The 18636-nt window shown below is 51.3% G+C and overlaps 1 protein-coding gene across 4 annotated transcripts in view; it reads right to left on the reverse strand.

The window, feature by feature from the left end:
* The window catches only part of CSMD2 (CUB and Sushi multiple domains 2), a 123663-nt gene that overhangs the window by 52154 nt on the left and 52873 nt on the right, over positions 1-18636 (reverse strand). For all 4 annotated transcript variants that reach the window (XM_027905951.1, XM_027905949.1, XM_027905948.1 and 1 more), the window contains 12 exons: positions 18344-18513; positions 16903-17059; positions 16098-16289; positions 14756-14882; positions 11436-11638; positions 10069-10260; positions 7595-7733; positions 7149-7336; positions 4638-4832; positions 3787-3903; positions 1612-1725; positions 1380-1475 (listed from right to left, as the gene is read on the reverse strand). In XM_027905951.1, the coding sequence (XP_027761752.1) occupies positions 1380-1475; positions 1612-1725; positions 3787-3903; positions 4638-4832; positions 7149-7336; positions 7595-7733; positions 10069-10260; positions 11436-11638; positions 14756-14882; positions 16098-16289; positions 16903-17059; positions 18344-18513 (1890 nt within the window). The remainder of the gene's footprint in view (positions 1-1379; positions 1476-1611; positions 1726-3786; positions 3904-4637; positions 4833-7148; positions 7337-7594; positions 7734-10068; positions 10261-11435; positions 11639-14755; positions 14883-16097; positions 16290-16902; positions 17060-18343; positions 18514-18636) is intronic.

Raw genomic sequence — 18636 nt, forward strand, 5'->3', positions numbered from 1 at the left:
AAACTGAGTCCAAACTGAACCCAAACTGAGTCCAAACTGAGTCCAAATGTGATCATTGAGAAGAGAAAGAACTAACAGAATCATGGAATAACCTGAGTGGGAAGGGACCCTCGAGGACCATCCAGTCCAACCCCTGGCCCTGCACAGACACTCCAAAAAGTTGGTTTGCTGTTTAATGCCAGAGCCTCAGCGGGAAACCCTTTGGGGTTCTCAGCTCCCTCGGCCTCGCGGCTATAAAGGACAGCAATTTTGAACAATCTCCTTTGTAAAAGAGAGGAAAGGGGATTTAAGTTGTGATGTTTCCAGCCAACTGCTGGAATTGCTGATATTTCTGTTGAGTGCTGGAAATGACAGTCAAAGAAAGAAATGAGTCTGGCAGATAAGTGACAGGAAAAACTAATCAAAAAAGGGTCTACTGCCCAGGAAGAACTCAATTAATATTTTTCTCTGAGTTATTTTATATTTATTAGTGTTTAATTAATTAGAGTCTGGCCAAGCAGAACCAAACCAGGGCTGACTCTTTCTTTTCCTCTTGTTTTCCATAACTCTCCATGACTGGAGAGTGTGCAGCTCCTGCAGGAGGGAGGAGGAAACCTTCCCTGATTTCATCAGAACCTTTGCGTTGCTGAAGTCTTTAAAGATCAATCAGAACCACAGTTGTTTTACAACAATTAGGCAGAAATTCAAGAGAACAGATCTCTGGATACTCTAAAATCCAAACCATGTTTTCACTTCCCCCCCTGCGGAAGGCACAGGTCACTCTGTTGTTCTGTCCCCTCTTTGCAGCAAAAGCTTGGTTACCACAGATAACTCCAGAGAGCACGTGGCTGAGAAATCCCTTCTGGTTTCCCACTGTTCTTTCTATTTACTGCCATGAAATCCCTAAGTGGGGCTCGCCCAGTGCAACCCAAGCTGTTACTGAGGGGATCAAGGGGCAAGGGTTTGACAGCAGGACACCTAAGCCTGTGACACGCAGAGAGAGGGAGGATTTCAGAGCTGCCAGACAAGATTGCAGCTGCTTACACCCAGCAATGTGCTAAAACGCCACTGGGAAAAATTGCTTGGGGGGATAAATCTCCCAATTCCCCGTGTAACTCAGGGCATGAGTCAGGGAGATAGCTCTGATACTAATCCTGGGACGTGCGCGAGGGCTGAGGCTGAGTGGGAATGAAAGGTCTGAATACAAAGTACCTACAGGAGCCAGACAGCCCTGCCAGATCACTGCTCCCAAAATAACATTAATCCCTTGTGATATTTCCTGTTCAGAACCCACAGACACCGAAAGCAGTTCAGGACACTTTTTGGGACATCCCTGTATTTTCGACGAGATTTATCTCGGGACCGACCCGAGGGCACCTCCAGAACACAGCTGTACTCACCTTGGTAGACAAAATGAAAACCTTTGGCTGTGGATTGACCCTTGGAGCTGAATTTGATGAGGATCTGGTTGGTGGTAGCTAAGGGCAAGGATTCACCTGGGTGGGGTAAAAGCAAACAGGAGATGGAGAGGGCAGCGGCAGCCACACCGACGGGACACAGAGAGCAGGTGCTCAGTGTCAGGCTGGGGCTTGAACCTGCTCTTCCCAACAGCAACAGGGACGTGCTTCCTACCTGTGTGAGAGCCTGAGAGAGAGCTGAGGAGCCTGGAGTGCTGGTTGGGGCCATCATGGACCTCCACGACGTCGTTGAGCGCGGTTTGGAAGAAGGCGAACTGCCCGAAGACCACTGAGGAGAGAGGGAGTGGTGGGGGCATGAGCCACACTGCTGGCCCTCTGCTGTCCCACTGCTGTCCCACTGCCACCCCCGGCACCACCCCCCACAGCCAGAGGTGTTTTCACAGAATTATGGGATCCCAGACCACCCTGAGCAGGAAGGGACACACGGGGATCACCCCAGCCCAGCTCCGGACCCAACAACCCCATCACTCCCAACAACAATAATGTCATTTATCGTCCCAGCACAAACGGAGCTGTTTGGTCTCGTGTTTCGGCTGCTTTTATTCCAGGCAGAGACAAACAGGGACTGACTGACAGCCTGGGAAGATGGGAGCCCTTTATTTAGCCCCCGAGTCGGCCCAACAGAGGCAGCACAGCCTCCCCCGTGTTCCTGCCACGACACCTTCCCACTGATTCATCGGCCAAGAGGGAGTCTGTGAATCATCCCCTTCCCTGCCTGCATCACACAGGCTTGATATAACTCCACCAAGCCATAATTATTATTTATTGTTTGTATTGAGCCTCTGTCAGGAAACCAGCTCCCCTTGGGTCAAGCGTTGTACAAAACCTGGACAAAATAACAATCCCTGTCCTGAGGAACTCGATTTCCAGGTGGGATCTCTCTGCTCAGGGTGGGTGGTTGGGAGAGAGGATATTCACGATTTTATTGACATTCAGCCCTAAACCTGCTTACAGAGCCTGCTAATGAGGGTGCTCTGGTCTCACTGCCTACAGTAGATGCATTTTTATTTATTCATTATTATTATCATCCTCATTATTATTATAACTGTTATTACTATTATTATTACACATTATTATCATAATTATTATTATATTTTAAGGGATTTCATTCTTCCCATCACCACAGACTGACAGCTACCTCTTGATTCCCTTCTCAAATTAAGCTCTGACTGCAAACCCGTCATTTAAACCACCGAGACAGAAAGGGAAACAAAATAACCACAGAACCCCTGAGAAAAAAAAAAACCCTTCACTAAACTCTGACCCTGCTGAGGAAATCACATGATTTTTAAAAATTATTATTATTGTTGTTATTACTGTTGTTATCATTACTATTATTATTATTCTCTCTGCATACAGTAAATAGCCAGGAGCAGGCAGAGCTTATACAAGGGAGAAAATAATACTGAAATGATCAGAACACTTTTTTTTTTTTGTGGCTGAAGCAAAGACACTTCAGTTATTTATCTCTATTTTTCACAGTGTAACAACAGGTTTGTTGTTTTTTTTTTTTCCCTGACAAATCTGCACTTAGAAGATTTTTCTTTTTTTTTTTTTTTCTCTCCTCTCCTGGCTTTGCCTTTTCAAGCTCTTAAGTGCAGATTCACGAGCTGAGAGGTCTCTTGCTGTGAAATCCATCATCTGCCAGGCCACGACATTTGTTCCCTGCACATCCCGGTTTCCAGCCCGGCTTTGATGTCGGGAATGTTGGAGAAGTGACAGGAGCAGCCCCTCCAGGAGGGGCCTGTTGGACAGAACCTGAGCAGGGCAGGGGTGGGAAATGCAGAGCAGCCCCTGGGAATGGTTTTTAATGAGGATATGGAAAGGGAGCAGGTGGAGAAGGGGAACTGCTTTCCCTGCCATCCCACCCTGGGCTGAAGCGACATCAGACTGTCCAGCCCTCCTGGTAACTGTGCTTTTGAGACAATACCAAGATCAGCCCAAGTAAAGGAGATGAAGAGCTGTAAAGAGCAGTGTGGTTATTTCATCAGGAACTCAAATGGGTCCTGGATGCACCCAGGAATTCATGGAATCCCAGGCTGGTTTGGGTTGGGAGGGACATCAAAACTCATCTCCCTCCATGGGCAGGGACACACCTTGCACTAGCCCAGGTTGCTCCAAGGTTGCAGGGACACTTGCAGGGAGTTTGAATGTTCCTAACTGAGTTCTGAACACAGAATCCCCCTTTCCCACCTCGCCATCCTGTTTTCCAATATCTCCCTCGTCCCCGTTTCTAGATGCACTTATTTCACTGCTTTGTTCAAGTCAAATAAAGCCAGCAAGAGCTGCAGAGCGGGGACAGAGCTCCCAAACCACCCCAATACAGTACCATAGTCCTTGGGCACCACGATGAAGTACAGGCAGGCCTGGCCACTGGTGTAGTTTTGGGGGTAATTCGGAGACAGGACGACGCCGTCGGAGCCCGTGTACTGACCCCCGCAGGGAGCTGCAAGGGACAGGCAGCAAGGCATCATTCCCATGGAACACCAGCTGCTGGGCCCTGCCAGTGCCCCCAGCCACGACCCACACCCTGCTCCAGGTGAGCCCTGCGAGTCCTCCCCGAGTTCATCCCCACTCGGGATTTCATTATCCGATGTGAGGGGTGGGTGTGGTGCAGGACGATGTGGGATAACTGCTCCCCTCCTGGCTTACAGCTCAGGGCCTGGCAGGATGAGCCCCTGCTTTTTTCACCCTTCCTCAGTGTGTCCTCCCTTCTTCCCATCAGCACACACTGACAGCCGCCTCTGGATTCCCTTCTCGGAATGAGCTCTGACTCCAAACCCATCGTTTAACCCATTAACAAAAACAGACCCACAGAACCCCTAAGAAAATAACACCTCTTGTTTTCTCACTAAACTCTGACCCTGCTCAGGGAAGCACGTGATGAAGGGTTTTGATTAGCAAGGCTCAGGTTTAGCAGATGTTTAAGCGGCTTCCTGAGTCCTGCCCCGGTGCCAGGGGCACAGGATCTCTGTGGCCAGCTCCCTCTCTCTCCAAAGAAGATTCAAGAAACTCACACAAACCAGCTCTCCCTGAGCTGAGGGGGTGTTAAAAAAACCCTGAAAAAAATTTGTGAAAGGCTGAGAAACCCCCTCTCTGCACAAGTGACATCAGGTTTTGGACTACACTAATGGAAGTGGCAGGTTGTTCCCCCCTCGCCTTTTTCCCCTTGGGAATTACCTGTGCAGGTGGGGCGGGGTTTGTTCCAGGTGGGTTTCCCATCCCCCCCCATGATGCAGGTGAGGGTGGAGACCCCCTCGATGTCGTAGCCCCCGTCACAGTAGTAGGTGATGGTGGATCCCAGCTTGAGGTCGGAGCCCACGCGGGTGCCGTTCCTGATGGAGCCCGGGTCGAAGCACGACTCCCGCGGGTTTTCTGGGGGGACACAATTCCCAAGAGCTTTACTAACCCACCCCCTGGCTCCCCCCTCCCTACAGAGCCAGAAGGTCCCCCCTGAGCCTCCTTTTCTCCAGGCTGAGCCCCCCCAGCTCCCTCAGCTGCTCCATTTAACTCTCTCCACTCCCTCTCCCTGCCCAGGAACAGGCTGGGAGGAACTCTGCAAACCAGGACACACAAAGCCAGGCTGGACAGGGAACTTATTTCAGATGTGCCACATCTATTCACATCATCTCCTGGCGCCTCTCGCTCCTGGATCCAAGAGCTGTCTCTGCTCTCACCATGGAAATTCAGTGCCATGTGGGAGCTGGGTGACTCTCCAGATGTGCAGCGTGGCTGCAATTATGGCAAAATGATTACAAGCACTTAAACAAAATGAAGACATTTTTCTCTCTGTTCCCTCTGCCCTGTAGAGTTAAAAACCCCATTTACATATGAAAATTCCAGTAAAGACTACGGAGCTGTCAGGCCTTGGATACTTCTTTCCCTCTTCTTCTAAGGTGTTTTTTTCCCCCCCCTTTTTTTTTATTTAATTTTTTTCTCTTTTTTCCCCTGCCTGAAACGTAATTAGAAGCTTTGATTAATCCTGCTCTTTTGTCATTTGGAAATTGCTCATTAAAGATGAGGGCTTCTCTGAGAGCAGTGGGTCTGTGAACAATTAGAATGTGTTTAAGCATTAAGTCATGGCCTTTTCAGTATTCTGTGGAAGGTGTGGAGGGAGAAACAGAGAACAGCAAAGCCCCCAGACCTTGCTTTTGTTTTTCTGCTTTTCCATGAGGACAGAGCTGATTCTCAAACACAAGTGGAGTCAAACAGCATCACCCAGTTCTGACTGTTGCAGCAGCAAACAGTGCTGGTTGTTGTTAAACAGCTTGCCTTGCAAGGAATTTTACAGCACAGCGTTCCTGGGGGGAATTTCCACCTTAAACAGCCCATAAGTAATGCTGAGTGGATGTTTACGAGCTCAGGATGGGCAAAGTAGTTCTGGCGAAATAATCACGAATTTGAAATCGGGTTCGGGGTTGGGTGTTTTGTTTTCTTGGTTTTTTTTCCCCCGTTCCTTTGGAAGGGTGAAAAGTAATCAGTTTTGCTTCATTTGCTTTCAATTTCATGCCTCTTCACTTCTGGCCCGTAACAGAAAGAGGAATTACTAAAAAGCGTGAGAAAAAATCTCCCCCTTTGGGAGTGCCCGGCCTGGAAACTCCTCCCTGCACCCCTTGGCCAAAGCTCCACGCGCTCCTGGGGTCACCCCCTCGTCTCTCCAGCACGAGCCCTCCCTGCTCCCACGGCTGGGCCAACACTCCCCAGCTTCCTTCACCCCACAGAGGCAAAGCCCAGTTCCTCAGGATACCTGGAGCCACTCTCTCCCCACTCCAGACCAGCCCCTGCAGCCCAGAGCGGGCTGGAGGAATCGTCTCTTCCCGGCTCTGTTTCCATCCCCCAGTTTTCCCTCCTTCTCCCCACCCTGCACAGCCCTGACTCATCAGATCCCACCTTGCAGAGCAGATTTTTTACTACAGCTTGTAACAACTCCGCTCTCCCACCCACTCCAGGCACAAACAAGGGGTGCACCTGCCAAAGCCGCCTCCTTCTTCCCCCTCTCCCCACCAGCAGTGCCAGGTCTGTCACTTCCCAGCTCGTTCCAGAGCTAAAAACACGCAGGGATCCCTCAAACCACCATCTCCCTGTCTCTCACCACCACAGGCTGAGGCCACCACGATGTTTTAGCTCCTCCTTCTTTCCTTTCCCTCCTTTGAGGAGCTGGAGCGTGTCCAGAGATGGGAGTGGAGCTGGGAAAGGGGCTGGAGCACCAGGAGCACCAGGAGCACCAGGAGCACCAGGAGGCTCAAGAGGGACCTTATGCTGGCTGAGCTTTAAGGTCCCTTCCAGCCCAAACCATTCTGTGATTCTACGAAGTGGCATCTTCTGCTCACCAGAGACAGAACTATCTGAATTCAGCGTGGAGCAGGAAAGATTACACAGAACACAGCCTGGACAATAAAGGAATATTTTCTGGGAACCCCCCCCTTGATTTTCTTTGAAGAAAAAAAAGCAAAGACTTCTCTGTTCACGAAAGTCCCACAAAAAAGGAGCCACGTGACAGCCCTTTCCTGTTGCTGTCTTAGCTGAGTTTGTGTTATCTATCCACCCTGGCTCTTTCCTCCAGCCTCCAGAATTTCCCCATTTTCCCTACATGCCTCTCAATTTGTTTTGGTCCAGGAGTGCCCAGGTGTGCCCAGGTGAGCCCAGGAGTGCTCAGGTGCCCCCAGGTGCCCCCAGGTGCCCAGCCCTCACCTGTGTACTCGATGACAAAGCCGGTGTTGCTGACGGAGGCGTCGCTGCGGAACGCCAGGAACAGGCTGTTGCTGCTGCTCTCGATCCTCTCGGGCAGCTGGGAGCCATAAAAGCTCCCAATCAGGGGGCTCAGGGAGTCAGGGCCGTCGTAGATGTGGAGGAAGTCGTAGCCAGGCTCCAGACTGAAGCTGCAAAAGCAAAGGAGTGCTTGGAGCAGGAGCACATCCCTGGGGAATTCCTGATGGGCTGGTTCTGATTCTGAGATATGAACATCTTGCCCAAATCGACGCCTGGGATCAGATCGCCCGGGGAGGTGGGACCGTCCCACCAGCTTTGGGTTGGTTCCTTCACAGAGGGACTTGCAGCCCCAGTTCACCCCTCCCCTGGTGCCCCCTCCCTGTGCCCAGGGACAGCCCCAGGGGGGAACCAGCCCCTTGGGTACTCACACGTTGAACACCAGGGCGATGACGTAGTCTGGAGACACCGTGAGCTTCCAGTCACACTCCTTCCCAGGGGGGTAGGGCTCGGGGTACTGCGGGGACAGGATCACCCCTGCAGGGCCTGTCAGGATCCCTCCACAGGGAGCTGGGGGACAGCAAGCAAAAGCGTCACAGAGACTTCAAAAACCAGCAGAGGAGATGCAGGAATGGGAGAGGGACCCCCAGGATTGCTGAACTCCAGGTGCTGTGTTACAGGAGGGTGTGGTGGCTCTCCCAGAGGTGAGGGCTCTGTCATTCCAGAGGTCACACACACACACACACACACACAGAGCCATGGATGCCATCACAACCCTCCTGAGATCTGCAAGCGAGGGACCAGAAGGACTGAGAGTTATTTTGTGCTTTTCTGCTGCATTTCCTCCCAGCCCCAGCCCGTTGCTAACCAAGTGAAAACATGTTGTCTGGGCCTAATGGCTCATTCATGTTTATTCCAGTTACCAGCACATTAAATGCCAAGCTGATTGAAAAATCAATCATTACTTTTTTTTTTTTTTTTTAAGGCTGAAAGTGCCTGCCTGTGTTTCCACTGTGGCAAACAGGAGTGATTTTCTGCCGTCAGCCTTTCTGCAGCCTCTTCAGGAGGGTCGATGCTCTGAGACTCCCCTGGTGCTCAGATCAATCCTCCCAGATTTGGGATGGGGTGAGAGGTGGGGGAGGACAGTCTGTGCTAAACTCAGGGGTCTGACACCAGCCTAGAGCAACAAAGGGGTGGGAAATGAGGTGGGATGGGGCAAAAAAAATGATGGAGCAAATCTGGGAAGGATGTTCCACGATGGAGTGAGCACGTGTGGGCTTTGGTATTTTTTCTGGTTTTATCCTGTGGGCTTTTATAAAGCCTGTAAACACACAAGAATCTCCAGACATCAGGTAAAACACAGTGGGGCTGGTCTAAAAAGGTCACAGCAGAGATTAAACCAGAGGCTTTCCTCCAAGGCCCCAGGTCCAGTCACAGGAGAGCTGTTATCCCTCTGGGACAGACAAGGAAATCACAAAACAGACATGAAGAATTTGGCTGAAGGTCACCCACAAACACCTTGGAAGAACCACAAGCACCTATTCTGTGTCCGTTCACCTCCATCTTAACCCCAGGGCTGCTTTCCCCTTCCACTCAGGGGGGAAATCCAGAAGAAAATGAAGTGCAAGGACTCGTTTTTCAAAAGCCCGAGGGAGATGAGCGTTCAACACCCTCTGGTTTCTTTGAAAATCCCACCCGTGGTCTCCAAAGGATTTAAAGCAGCAAATGATCCCAGGCATTGCTGTTTGGAGCTGGCCAGGATACAAACTTCAAATACCCCAAAGCTCCTGGGGCTGTTGCAGTGGAGGTTCCCGTTCAGCCCACGTTGTTTAGGGACCCGAGGAAGTTGTGCCACAGAGATGTGAAAACCCATTTGAAATGCTAAATACGTAAAATCCAAGCCCTGAATTCAACACCCTTTCCCAGCTCAGCTCCAGGGGCTGGCTGCCTGTCCCCCAGTTATACTGTGAAACTGGTGTTTGGCCACTGATTGCTCCTCCAAATCCTTGAGCACTGAAGAAGGGAAGCAGCAAGATGTTGTTTGCAGGTTTTTCACAGAGTTTATGACTCCAAGTCAAACAGGAGACCTGTGGGAACTCATTTCACTCCAAGATTAAGGCACTGGCTGAGTTTCTCTGCAAAGGACTGAGAGAGTTCAGCTTCTGGTGGGAAAACTCCACAGGAAAATGAAGAGAAGGGCACGACATCCAACACCCTGATTTAGTTACAGCCCTGGGAAGATTAAAAGAACTGTCTCTGGGAGGCTGCAGAGGTGCCACACTCCATGCAGACAATCATTCAGAACCTGAGTCCTGCAGCACAAACCCTGGGCAGGCTGGAGAACGTTCCCAGCTGGCATGAAATGTGATCTTAGAGACTGAATTAATTGGTTTTCCTTGCTTGGGACAACAGTGCCCAAGCAGCAGTGAAGGTTACAGGTAAGTCATTTGTGTCTGGCACTTAACTGGCCAGCAAATTCGGTGTTTATTGCTCTCGTGTGCTTGGCATGACTGTTTTTGGACACATTAGAAAGAATCCCTTCTATGAGCTTCTTTTATTCCTTTACGAGCTCAAAGAAAATGTCAGAAAGTCCTTTCTCACGCCAGAGTTTGCTGTCTCCTCATGCAGAAATTATTCACCCACATCCCCCAGTCCTCTCCACCAACCAGCCTCAGTTTTAGGGGAGCCTTTAATTTTGCCTTGTCAGCTGAAATATCATCACTTCCCCTGCACTGTGTGCTGGGAGCTCCCAGCATGAACCACATCCTCACTGTCCCAGACACTCAACCCAAAAACTTCCGTGGGACAAGCACACACCTTGAAATGCACCTCTTGAAACCAGGGGGTCCCTTCAGGCCTGGGAAGGGCAGAGGAGGGCAGAGGGAGGAGGGCTGTGTGTCCTTACCTGTGCAGGAGGGAGGGTCTGGCTGCCAGAAAAACCTGTTCTCGACCTGCACGCAGGTGATTTGGGCCTCCCCTTGCAGGGCATAGCCCGGGTTGCACTGGAAGGTGATGGAATCTCCTGCCTCTTTGCTGTCCCCGCTCCGGCTCCCGTTCTGGGGGATTCCCGGGTCGTTGCAGGACGTGGCAGTGGAAACTGAGGAGCACATAAATATGCACCCCTTTATCCACTGCAAGGCTCAGAGCATATAAATGTGTATTTATTTCCCACAAGGCTCCCAGCAGCAGCTGGGCTCGGGCTCTGCCCTGACACACACACACCCCCCCCAAGCCATGACTTATCCTCCATCCCTCCTACTCCTCCCCCTCCGGTGTCCCATAAAGGTTCCACACACACAAAAACTGGCTTTTCCTTTGCTCTGAGCATCTGCCACTGCAGCTGGAAAGGGCTCTGGGGAACAGCAAGTTCAAGTGCACTCCACAGAGGGCAGGTTTAGCTGTACAGTGGCGCACATGGCTGTTCACTCGGTGATCCAGACACCCACTGATCTTCCCTGGCAGTTTTGTAGGATTCCGTATCAGGCACAGGCTGCAAAATCAACTCATCCACCAGCACTTCTCACTTCCCTCTGAGTGGTGAGGACATGTAGCCATAAAACCTGTGAAGAACCGAGCCTGACCTTTCAGAAACGCACTTGTTTCCCTCCCTGACTCGTTGCTGCATCTCTTTGAGGTCTGAGATGTGCCCCCCCCGGGCTCCTTCCCAGCTGGGGACGGGAAGCACAACTTCACTGCTGCCTGAGCTCAAGGACTGTCAGCACCTCAGCTCCTGCCCAGCAGGGAAAGTCCTGGAGTACAGAAGTTTTGCGAGCTTATATACCTCATTAAAGTTCATAAGATCCCAAACTGTTCACTCCTGAGCTTAGGTCTGGCTACTTAGTCACACCTGGTGAACAAAGGCTTTGAGCAGGGGCGGTCAATAAAGCCCAGCTCCGTATCAGGCAGCAGAGCAGAGCTTATTTCCTGCTAAGTTGATGAGAGTCCATTACACCCTGGCAGTTTAGAGAAAGCTGCTCTTAGAAGAGCCAGAGGAAATCCCCCTCTTTGTGTGCAGCTGAAGATAAGCAAGTTCACAGCCCAGGCTGGTCCTTCGCAGCCAGACAAGACAAAAAAGAAAAAAGAGGATGGCCCAGCTGTGCTGGGTCCCCCCAGAGCAGAGCTCAGTCCTGCCCCTCCTCTGCCCCTGCCCAGGCAGTTGGAACTGCACTGAGCTCTCCCCTCAGTCCCCTCTTCTCCAGCTGAACACACCAAGTGCCCTCAGTGTCCTCCCACGGCTCCAAATCCGGGCCCTTCCCCATCCTCGCCGCCCACCTGAGAACTGGATGGCAAAGCCCTGCTTGCTGGTGAAGAAGTCGGTGTTGAACTGCAGGATGAGGGAGTTGAAGGTGCTGTGCACGTCCCCAGGGAGCCCCGAGCCGCTCAGCTCCTTCAGCAGGATCCCGTTCTCCACCGGCCCGTCCCAGATCCGCAGCACGTCGTGGAACTCCTCGGTGTGGAAAACCATGAAGTGTAGCCTGCGGGGCACAACCAGCTGCAGGTCAGACCCCAGACAGCTCTGCCTTTCCCCTGGAGGGATCAGGAATGTGCTGGGGACCAACCTGAGGTGGCTGGGCCCCCAAAGGAACGTGCTCCCTCATCTGCAACTCGGCTTGGAATGACCACGTTGGTCCTTCACCCACCTTTGTAAATCACCTCCATGAACCAAAACCAACCAAGTCATGAACAGAAATGTCTTCTGAGCATTTCCCAAACACTGCTTGATTTCTGGTAGGGTTGGGGCCGTGACCAAACCCTGGGGATGCAGGTGATGGATCAGGGATCAGTCCCTTCCACTCCTGCACTTAAAATGCCAAGTGAAGAGGAGGCCATTTAATTGCCCCTGTTTGTGATTGCCCCGTTATCAGGGAAAAGAGCCTCTGACACAACAACACCAGGCAACTTGAGCCACCCCAGTGTGAAACGGGGACAGAAACCCATAAACTGAGAAAACCTGTACAAAATAAACCCAGCAGGTACTGTGCTTAAAACCCTGACAGTCCACCGAGGGAAACAAGGAAGAATTCACTTGGCTGCTTTCCCATTTATCCGGGGCAAACATAAATAAATCAGGTAGAACTATAAATTGGTGGTGGTGGGGGGTGGGGTGTTAAAAAGCAACAAAATGATGCCCACAGAACCTGGGAGAAACCTGAAGAGCTGACTCATAAATCCAGCCAGCAGAGACCTTGAGCGAAGAGAGAGAAAGGCAGAGTGGAGGAAAATCAGAATGGATGGTGCAGAGCTGTTCTCCACGGCTGCCTCGGCCTGATTGCGTTTGTTCTCGGGCCCAGTGAGCCAGAACCACCAGGAAAAGTCAGAGCTGGAGCTGCTGGAGTCGGGGACACACTGCCAGGGGGTGACCTGGGGCAGGGGGGACACCCTGGAGCTGCCACCAGCAGCCCCCCTGTGGGGTCTGAAGCACCTCACCCCCCTCAGGTGTTTTAAAAGAGCCAATTTTAGGCAAAGCTTTTGTCTGGAGGAGGACCCAGCCCGACGTCCAGGTGAGCCAGGGACAGGTTGTCCAACGCCAGTAGGTTCAGGAGGCTGTTGGAATATCGGATTTTACTGAGAAAACTGGTGTTCCCTGGAGCAAATCCATCTATTCAGCAGCCACTTCTGGGCTTTCTCTCAGCCTGACTCTGTTCCCAGCAGGGCCAGGGCAGAGACGCCGCTTTAGCAGACAATGGAGAGGAGGAGAGTTTGACCCTTGTGCCCTGACAATCCCAATTACACGCACGAAAATGCAGCAAAAAGCAAATTAGAAACTGGGAATATGTATCTCTATATATTTATGTGATGCAGGGAAAGCTCTGTCAGCTTAGCAGGGAACAGGGAGCAGAGCCCAGCTCTGCCCTGGATAACCCCTGGGGAGCCCTTTAGCCCCAGCTCTTCCCAAAGCACCCCCCAACCCCACTGACCAACCCCCTCCTACTCCCCTTCCTCCCTCTCCACCCTCCAAAAGCCTCCCAGACAAACCAGGTCCCTTCCCTTGTAATGTTATGCACGAGGGTGTTTGCACATGCACAAAATTAATCCTCTCTCCAAGTGCAACCCTTTAACTTTCATGGCAATAAAGTGCAGACTCATTTTTCTATCTGTCTCGCCTTCCTCTCCTTCCCCTCGTGCTGTGCAGATACAGCTTTATTCAAAAAGCTCTGGTGATTAATTTTCATGTAAGTTATAAATGAGAGCTTTATACAATTGTATCATGCGTGAAGAGGATTATTTTTCCAATGGATTACCATAAAAATGAAGTTGCTGAAAATGTGCTCTCTCGGCTCCCCAGAGATCATCTGTTCAGTCTGAGCTGGCAAATAAAGGGGCAGGGAAAGGGAGCTCTCCCCTCTGCTGAAAGGAAGGGTCACCAGGTGTGTTACTGTGATACCACCCAGCATTTTCCAGTTCGGTCTTGGCCCCTTCCAAGCCTTTGGCTGATCCAAAATCTCTGCTCTCTGCTTTAAGGGAAGCAGGGAGGGATGACATGAGCAAAATCTGAAGCAGCCTTTGGATGGGGAAGGGGGAAAAAGAGGATCTCATGTCTACTTTGTCCTGCAAAAATCTTCAGAATCTTTTACAGGAGAACAAAAACAAAGGAGATTTCAACTGGAAGTTGCCTGTGCAGCAATTCAGCTGCACTGGCTGCTCACACCAGAAACCATCCATTACCGAGCCATTCCGAAGGGCAGAGCTAATGGAGGGAATTTCTGCATTAAATAAAAATGAAAATACTGGACCAAATCTATCTCCAGCAGAAACCCATCGACTAAAAGCACCAGAGAGCTCAACCTGATTAACAGGCTCCGCTGCAGAGAGGACGGGGGCTGATGCAGCAAGGAAACCACGGGAGATAAAATGGGATTGAGAGGGAAGGAATGCAGGATGGAACAGCACCAGGTCTGGGGTGAGCCCAGAAGTGGGGCTGACACAGGTAACAAGCACCAGGACCCACAGTGGGACAGCGGGAGAAGAGGATTATTGTTCAACAGAACTTTCAAGCTCCATTTCTCCCCCTCAAGCCCCAGCACTTGGTAAAAGCTTTACTTGCCCAAACATTCCAGCTTTCTGTCTAAGATGGCTTTAGCTGGGCTGAAATATGTGGGCACACACAGAGCAGGGCTGGGAACCATCAGTGTGAGGAAGCAGCAGGACCACAGATGAAGGATCACAGAGCAGGAACTGCCTGGGCTCTGCTGGGGACTGCACCAGCTTCATGAGCCAAATGTTCTCAATCCCATCCTTAGCCAGGTCCACATAACTCATGAACAAATTCCATTTCAAACTCAGTTCCAACAGGAAAGTGGCAACAGGGTGGTAAGAGAAGTCAGAGGAGCAGGAGGAGGGAACAGTGTTGGGTCTCTGCACAGAGCAGATGTTTAGAAACCATCTCAAGCCATCCTTCAGGAGGATAATGACTTTGGATGTGCTCTCTGCGTTATTAAAACAATCAACAACGCAGTGAGAAGACGAAGGCTGAGCCCTGGGGCCTCAGCTTTCCAGCTGCCCACCCACCCCTGGGCACCCTCACACCTGAACGTTCCCTCTCACAAACACAGCAGGACAGGGTTTGATCTGTGGAGATGAACCCAACTCACCCTATGGTGCACCCAGGCTCTGCCTCGATGGTCCAGATGCAGTTGAGGTTGTGGTCGTAGGGGGTTGGGTAACCTGGGGACAGGATCCGTCCTGAGGCCTCTCCTCTGATGGTCCCTCCACACTCAGCTGCAACAAACACAGGGGTTGGGGGGGGGGAGATTCGGGGCTTGTTACGGTTCTCACTTGGCAACAGCTCAAATCACCTCCTGCAAATGCAACTGGGAGCATTCCCAGCCCTTCCCAGAGGTTCTTAAAGCCTCCAGAGCAAAGATAAAGGCAGTTAACTCAGCTGAAAGACTGAATTATCAGAATAATTCTGTGTTTCTGTGCAGACCTGGTGGGCTGTCAGAGCTTCCCTCCACCTTCCTGACTGCAGGGAGCGGGATGCTCCCCCAGCCCACTCACGTGGGGTGAGCCAGCCCAAGTCCTCTGCTTGTGTTCATCAGTGAGGGAAAACAAAGAAGCCCAACACGTGTCTGTCTAAACGAGCTCCAAAAGAATGTGAGGATTTTGAGTCATTTCTCTAACACACCCATTAAAATTCTTCAACTTTCATTTCTTTAAGTTTTCTTTACGTGCTCAAACACGGCCTCATACACAACACATGGAGAGCAAACAGGGGGAAGGTGCACAAATCACAGAAATTTGTCTTTTTACCTCAACAACCAAGGCTAAAATTCAGCAAAGAGTTGCTGCAGGAATGGTCCTGACTCATGGGCAGAACAGGGTGGCAGTGTCTGGCACGTCCCAACCACGAGGGCAGCTGTGGAGCTGCTTGGAGAGATCTCTCAGAGCGTGCAAGAACTTCCCCATGTCCTGGCCTCACAGCTGATGACGGAGCTGTCAAGTCCCAGACCAACAGCCCTTCATATGGGTACCCAATAACACCCCAATTTTCCAAGCAGGAAGATCTCCAGGAGAGCTACAGGTGAAAGGGAACTCAGGACTCGGCTTGGGAAGGAATTAAATGTCTGAGAATGGGATCAGATGACAAGCAGCTCTCAAACAGACCCAACTCTGAGCTGTCAGATGCTGGGACACACACTGATGTCTGTCATTGTCAGAAGGTGCCACTCAATTTAACGTATCCAAAGGAAAGGACAAGGAGTGGAAAAGCAGCAGTGAAGGAAGAAACCTTGCCCAAAAACATGAAAAAAAAAGGAGTGTTTCATGTTAGAACTGCTTTTGGAGTGCTCTCAGCCCGAAGATGCCTTACACAGGATCCTGTTAATTAATGCAGCTGGGGGCAATTAATATCAGAGCTCACATCAAGGAGGGACACAGGGCCCTTGAGGGTGTGGAGGTGACCCCCCTGAGGTTTGAAAGCCAGAGGTGTCTCACCTACACAGGTCGGCAGGGGCTGGTCCCACGCTCTCCTCTCCCCAGTCAGGCAGCCCAGGACCCTGCTGCCCCTCAGGGTGTACCCAGGGTCACAGCTGAAGGACACCGAGCTGCCAGCAAAGTGTCCCTCGTCGTGCACCTTGTACCCGAACTGGGGCACTCCGGGATCCTCGCACTTGATGAGCTCAAAACCTGCAGCGGGAGGAAGGGCAGCTCTCTGCCTCAGGTGTCCCCCAGCCAGGAGATGTTCACACAACACCAGGCCAGCGTTTCTCGTTGGAAATAAAAAGGCAACATATTGAAAATCAGTGGGTTTTTTTTTTTTAATTAATGTTTGAGTGAGGTCCCAGAAATCTGGCGCCTCGGCTTTAAATCCAAATTTCTGTATTGCCACAGAAAAGCTTCAATCATTTCCCAGAGAGAAAGGGACAGGACAGGAGAAACAAACAAGGTTCAGGTGGGACATCAGGAGGAATTTCTCCCTGGAGAGGGTGGTCAGGCATTGGAAGGGGCTGATAGGGAGGTGGTGGAATCCCCACCCTGGAGGTGTCCCAGGAAGGCCTGGCCGTGGCACTCAGTGCTCTGGGCTGGGGGACAAGGTGGGGATGGGGCACAGGTTGGACTTGATGGTCTGGGAAGGCTTTTCCAACCTCAGTGCTTCTGGGACTCTGTGATCTCCCCCACCCCCAATTCCTCTTAGGGAATAAGATCCTTACAGAAAGGGCTCTTTGCCCCGGTTGTGCAACCGTAACACAGAAACATCCCACCTTCACCCACCACACAGGCACGTGGGCTTAAAACTCACTGGAAAACTGCAGCTCAAAGCCTTTGCTGGTGTTGTCGGTGTTGGTGATGAACTCCAGCCACATGGAGCTGGAGGTGCTGTTGATGCTGGTGCCCAGCATGTCCGAGCGGCTGAAGGTGCCCAGCAGGCGGGCAGAGCTGTTGGTGCCATCGTAGACCTGGCAGGGACAGAAACACTGACTGAAAACCTGGGTTTATTGACTGCTTCAGGGAGCAAACCATCACTTGCCCAGAGAACGTGGCTGCCCCATCCCTGGAAGGGTCCAAGGCCAGGTTGGATGGGGTTTGGAGCAGCCTGGGATAGTGGGAGGTGTCTCTGCCCATGGCAGGGGGGTGGGACTGGATGGGCTTTAAGGTCCCTCCCAACCCAAACCATTCCATGATCCACGAATGCAAACAGGGACAAATCCTCTGAAGAGCCCTAAGAGTCTGCCTTGATGAGATCCACAGCGCTGCTCAGCTGAGGAGCAGGATTTACACCCTGGAGGATCCACCTCCTCCTCCTCACACGGAGCTCACTCTGCACTCAGGGCTGTGTCTCCTGAATTCATCTCTCCTTCCAAAGAATCGGCTCCTGAGAAAAACATTTTCTCCCCAGACTGACTCACAGATGAGCCTTGAACCTGCTATTAGTTAAGAAAAACCCAAATGGGGTTTTTCCTTTCTTTCAGACAGCAGGATTCTCTGTGAGGACAAAGAGCAGCTCCTCACTAGTGGAGATTGATAGGGACTTTCCTGGGAAGCAGATGAGAAGTTGATGACAAACCTGGCGAGGGAACATAATTCCTTTGACAACGAGTATATTCTCTGCATTAACTGGAAATCTTTCTCTCTTTCCAGTCATTTGTGAGCTGAAAATATGTGGATTACAGCTCTCTTGGAGTGCAGGAATATGGCCCTTCAGTAAGGACAGAGGCGTTCCTGGAAGATGGCTCAGCATCAGTGATATTAATGCCTCCTTCAAACCCATTGCTTTGTGGTTAATAGAAACTCAGCCTGGATTTGTCTCCTCCTCCACAGAGTCCTGAAGCTTGTAAATGCAGATTAATCTGATTATGGCAACGCTGAAGAGTCTGGAGCTCTGCATTTAAATAACCCCCCTTTTTTTTTTGGGGGGGGACAAATCAGCCTTCATTCTTAAAAGTACTAAAATAAAGCTAAAAACCTCCAGCTTCCTCATGTGTTACCAGTTTTTCCTGTGAAATTATGCAGGGAAGAACTGAAGTTTGGAGGGTCCACGGGGATTTTGCTGCTGCCTTCCAGAGTGCTGTGGCAATCACTCCATGTCACAGCAGTGACTGCTGCTCAGCAGTCCTGGTGGGAGTCTGATCACCCTGCCTGGGCCTGGGTGGCATTTTCCAGGTCAGCCCCACCTAGCTCCATCCAAAGGAACATACCTTCCCTGTCAGACCCTGCTCTCTTGGGCAGCTTCACCGAATTACCTTGAGGACATCTCCTGCCTCCAGCTCGAACGTCCTGGCTTTCAGCTGGATCCCCTTCCCTGGCTGGGTCTGGATGGAGTAGATGCACTCGTGGTTGTTGTTGTAGTTGAGGGGGTAGTTGGGGGACAGCAGGACACCCTGGGTTCCAGTGACAGATGAGCCACATTCAGCTGGACCAAGACACAAAAGGACATTTTAATGACCACATGTGCCTTCTGGCCATGCCACACATGCAGGTGATTCCTCCAAAGGCCACAGTTCCTCACTCCTTCCTACACCCAGGAGGAAGGAAA

Source organism: Empidonax traillii, unplaced genomic scaffold (assembly GCF_003031625.1).
Source record: "Empidonax traillii isolate 1590-97213 ecotype Southwest subspecies unplaced genomic scaffold, ASM303162v1 scaffold1223:size154416, whole genome shotgun sequence".
NCBI lineage: Eukaryota > Metazoa > Chordata > Aves > Passeriformes > Tyrannidae > Empidonax > Empidonax traillii.